We start from the raw sequence: 4,519 nt of genomic DNA on the forward strand, positions 1-4,519 counted from the left end.
AGTTAAGCTTTTGGCAAAGAGGTGAGTCAACCAGCTCCACTTAAAACTCAGCCTTGCATGATCCTTGATGTCTTTTATGTTACTAGACGGGTAAGTCTAGCTGAGTACATCCTCGTACTCAGGGTTTATTCCCACCTGTTGCAGATGATATCTTCTATGACGGTTTCTGCAAGACCTGTCTCCATCCCGCTGGGGATGAGGACTAACCGTGGGCACGGTTCTCTAATCTTCTCGTCTATGATGCTTTTGGGAGGATGACCTAGACTCTGGCAGTAACGAACTTGTGAACTGAACTTTGAACAAGTGTGTGTACTTATTTTGCTTCCGCTACTTCGAACAAGTGTTGTAATAACTTAATACTCCGATGTGGTGCCGCTCGACGGCAATGAATGACTATGTAACATTCGTTGTGTTTATGTTGAACTATTACGATCTTGGTTTGTTGCGAGTTGGTTCGAAGTCCTTCGTGATTTCGATTGACTACCGGGATTATATGGGCTCAAGTCTAGAAACTTGATTGTTTGACGATCGTTTCTGTACTTGAACTCTTATAATTTGGTCGGTTCTGTGACAATTCACAGCACACCGCATTGTTTTGGAAACCAGTTCCAGCCAGCTCCCACACTTTGGGCTTAACCACCTGCACTATGTACACAACAAAAGGTCTTAACCACCTGCACTATGTACACAACAAAAGGTTTCACGCCAACTCCCACACTTGGGGCTTAACCACCTGCACTGTTTACATGAAAAAAGGGTCCCAACCTACTTCCGCAGCCATTGCTCTTCGCATTCTTTTTCTACTTTGCCTTCTGTTTCCTTCACTTGGTTTTATTTGTTGCCTCCTGCTGCCTTGACTTTGGATTTGCCTTCCCAGTCTGCAAGTTCTTTGTTGCCGCCTACTGCCTTGTCTTTGGATTTGCCTTCCCAGTCTGCAAATTCTTTGTTGCCGCCTGCTGCCCTGTCTTTGGATTTCCCTTCCCAATCTACAAATTCTTTGTTGCCGCCTGCTGCCTTGGCTTTGGATTTGACTTCCCAGTCTGCATTTTCAGCTTCTTTGTCATAGTTTCCTTCTCTAGTCTTTTCCTATTTGTCATAGTTCCCTTCTCTAGTATTTTCCTCTTCTTTCTTAAGCACCTGGCGACACCCCCCTGCAAGAATGCAACAAAAGTAAAACACATGTACAAATGATATCCAAAAAGATTCCGCTGCAAGAATGCAACAAAGTTAAAACACTTGTACAAATGATAGACAAAAAGATGAATAGTTAAGGCCTTACCGGCATATTGGTAAGTGGCTCGTTAAACTCCTGGGGCAGCGACCGAGGGAACTCCTCAGGCAGGGCCACTTCGTTTAATTTGTGGTATAAAAGGTAACGCACAACTATACCTTTATAATCTGTAATCATATCATCCTTCAGCCAATCCCCCTCACCACAGAAGTGCTCCATAAATAGTAAGGCCAATAAACTACTATCAGATATCTTATCCATGTGAGAGGACCAATTAACATGACAGTTCCTTCTATGGCAGGATAGCACCCCATTCATGTCTACAGCAAATTCTAGTTTGTCAAAGATGGTATTGCACATGGTGTCACCTTCAGACCAGGATTCATCAGAATTTTTGCAGCTTAGAAACTCTAACTTAACGTGCTTTGAATTGTAACAAAAGACAAATATACGGCCATCACCGGTGATCACAGGGATAAATATCTATAGAGACAAATTTGTTAACCTCCATACATAGACATCCATACATGACACATGGAAGACACTTACCAGCCGAGAATTCCGCACTGACTGTTTGGACCTCATATCCTGATCCAGAGCTTGTAGAAAATCTCTTTCTAATTCCCCACCCTCAATAGACTCCTGCACAAGTTGCATTTTTACTATGAGGCTAAATCACAGGTTAGGAGGGGGGGATAATTGTGGGTAATGACTTACCATCGATTGTGGCAGGAAAAAGAATTTTGTTCTAGAATGGTTATCAGATCTGAAGCATATTAGGAATGCTCTCATGATGTCCAGACTTATCTTCTCATTGTTCAAGAACAGCCCGGTCAGTGCATTTTTAGAGATGCTCACCCCTCTGATACGTATCAATGTCTCTCTGTCGACAAATTCAACACATAGTAAGGAAAATCTTATTAAGGGTCTTATTGACAAGTAAATAAAACATGACATGATACTTACTCTTCAGGTAAAGTCTTGCTAGAACACAAATGACTGATGGTCTCATTGGCCATATCTTTTGTCGGCACAACACGTTCACTAAACACTGGAGATGCAAATGGTGGTCTTCCATATTTACTAAAAATGTTTTGCGAACTGATCCTGCGTTGCCATACAGACTGCCTAATCATGGGTTTGGGAATGTTTTGCACATTCCCCTGCAGTGTCTCTTCCCCTTTCCCTGTCTCCTTCTCTATCCCCTACAGTGTCTCTCTCTCGTCCTCTATCCCTGGCTACTATTTTTTCTCTTGCTCTATCATATTTCTATTTGCTGCTAACTCAATAAACCTTTGAGATAGTTCTTTGCAAGCATATGGCCATTCAACTGCAGACATCTTGATCTTACCGCACCTCCTCTTCCTTATGCTTGAAAGAATACGTGCTGCAGAAGCAGGAACTTTCACCGCATCTATAGCGGAAAGACGGGAGGAAAGAAAAGGATATGGCGGTAAAGAAGCACTGACCCTGGAGGGGTTCACTGGATACCCAATATATGGCAATGTAGAAGCACTGTCCCTGGAGGTCATCACTAGATCCCCAATATATGGCGAACCAACATCTTGGGGCGTCACTAGATCCTTAGAATTACCAGCAGAATTATTGGCATCAACACCCAGGGACGTCATTGGATCCTTAGAACTACTAGCAGATTTATTGGGATCAAGATCAGTTTGAAACTGACTCACCATATTTGTGGCAACGCTGATCACGTGGTCATTAATGATGCGCTTTACATTACTTGCTATCTCCCATTGAGCCAGATCCACGGCTATGATGGCTGAAGATTGCATATCCCTTGGAAGCATTTCAAGACACGACTTCAACAAATCCTTTAGCAGAGGAATGGGCATTGATGTGCCATCTTCTGCACATTCTTGAAAGTACTCAACTTCAGTGGAAAGTACTCAACTTCAGTGGAAAGTATTCAACTTCAATGTGCAGTGGAAAGTGGAAAGTACCTTTTTTAGATTCCTTTTTCCTTGCATCTTGTTTGGGCTGCTTCCTAGGCATCTTCTTAGTCCGTTTGCGCTGTTATACCCCTTTATGGATCTGAGGCTGTTCTACGCCTTTCTTGGCATAGACAGTGTCCTCCCAGGGTTTGAACTACAAACATGCACATAAAATGTAATTCAATGCATCAACAATTTATAGCAAGATCATAGAGTAAAAACATTAACACATGGAGGATACTGAAACTTGTATGTATACTGATCGTGCACTAGACTTTGTATCTCATTTGGTCTCTGGAGATATGGTTAGAGCCAATGTTTAATGGAACTACTTTTCTGAGATAAAAAAACATTACCTTTATTTTATTTATATCTAACTTTGATGTAAGCTCCAACACCTTCTCTGAAGTATAGAAATTTATTCGAGGAACAATAGGCTCACCATCCTCTTGATGACCCCAATCAATAATGTCAAGCAAAAAAATCTATAAACCAAAATCACTTTTAGAGAGTGAATGTGTCCCAAGAAAAATGAAGGATAAGAGGAAAGAAGCTTACAAGTAATGTTGCTGGGTTATAAACAGATCTGCAGACAAAACTCAATGCAATATTGTCCAGTGCAAGCTTACACCAGTTAACTTTGCCTATCCATTCCAAGTCCGCAGCATAACCAATGGAACGAACAGAGATATACTGTGCAGTGCTGGGCATCAGCAGCCCATTAAATAGAAGCAAGAAGAAGCATGTGACTTCAAGGTGCACATCATCAAATTTCTTAGCATACTCTGTCGCAGATAAGATGTGATTGTTAGTAATATGATCTTTCGGACCTAGGTCAAACAATGCACGCAGCAGTTGAACCAGCTCCGTGCCCGCCACCTCAGGCACTGCATTGCTTCCGTGCCTTTTGGAGCACCAAGGATTACATTTATTGCCTCAGCCGTCATGTAGCGCAGGTTCTCGTGGTCCATATCAAAGAGGATATAAGATTGGTCATTGGAATTCACGACTTTGCATTTGCTGCACACCAATCGGATCAAATCTCTGCACCCTAGGGAAAACAAAGATATATCCAACAATCCTCAAAGCCGACCTCTTTGATCATATTCACTGCATCCTCTGACAGTCTATGCCTCAGCTTCATTATTTCATTTGTTGTGAATCTCATGTTAGCACCTCCTCTCTCTTTTGGAGGATTTCCTTCCTGTTCCTCCATTTCCTCATGTTCCTCCATTTCCTCTTGTTCCTCGATTTCCTCCTATACATAAATACATTGCTACGATTACAATGCACTCAAATATTCATTAAAAATGATATGGCTTCACTGCCAATT

At 42.0% G+C, this 4,519-nt stretch overlaps 1 protein-coding gene and 1 long non-coding RNA gene across 7 annotated transcripts; both read right to left on the bottom strand.

Moving 5' to 3' along the window:
* LOC110430130 lies at window positions 651-3,270 on the bottom strand. Of its 6 annotated transcripts, XM_021447156.1 has the most exons (7): window positions 3,196-3,270; window positions 2,701-3,101; window positions 2,198-2,618; window positions 1,949-2,114; window positions 1,781-1,873; window positions 1,280-1,714; window positions 651-1,151 (listed from the first exon to the last, which is right to left on the bottom strand). In XM_021447156.1, the coding sequence occupies exons 3-7, from the start codon at window positions 2,365-2,367 to the stop codon at window positions 987-989; spliced, it is 1,029 nt and encodes a 342-aa protein (XP_021302831.1). In that variant the 5' UTR covers window positions 2,368-2,618; window positions 2,701-3,101; window positions 3,196-3,270; the 3' UTR covers window positions 651-986. The 6 variants fall into 6 exon arrangements, 5 of the variants coding, with proteins under 5 accessions (XP_021302831.1, XP_021302832.1, XP_021302834.1 ...); XR_002447372.1 differs by having other exon boundaries at window positions 1,280-1,398; window positions 2,198-3,101; XM_021447157.1 differs by lacking the exon at window positions 2,198-2,618 and having other exon boundaries at window positions 2,923-3,101.
* LOC110430342 lies at window positions 3,299-3,839 on the bottom strand. Its single transcript, XR_002447788.1, has 3 exons — window positions 3,745-3,839; window positions 3,543-3,671; window positions 3,299-3,340 (listed from the first exon to the last, which is right to left on the bottom strand). It is a non-coding gene; the product is annotated as an uncharacterized LOC110430342 (long non-coding RNA).

This window comes from Sorghum bicolor, chromosome 9 (assembly GCF_000003195.3).
Source record: "Sorghum bicolor cultivar BTx623 chromosome 9, Sorghum_bicolor_NCBIv3, whole genome shotgun sequence".
Classification (NCBI taxonomy): Eukaryota; Viridiplantae; Streptophyta; class Magnoliopsida; order Poales; family Poaceae; genus Sorghum; species Sorghum bicolor.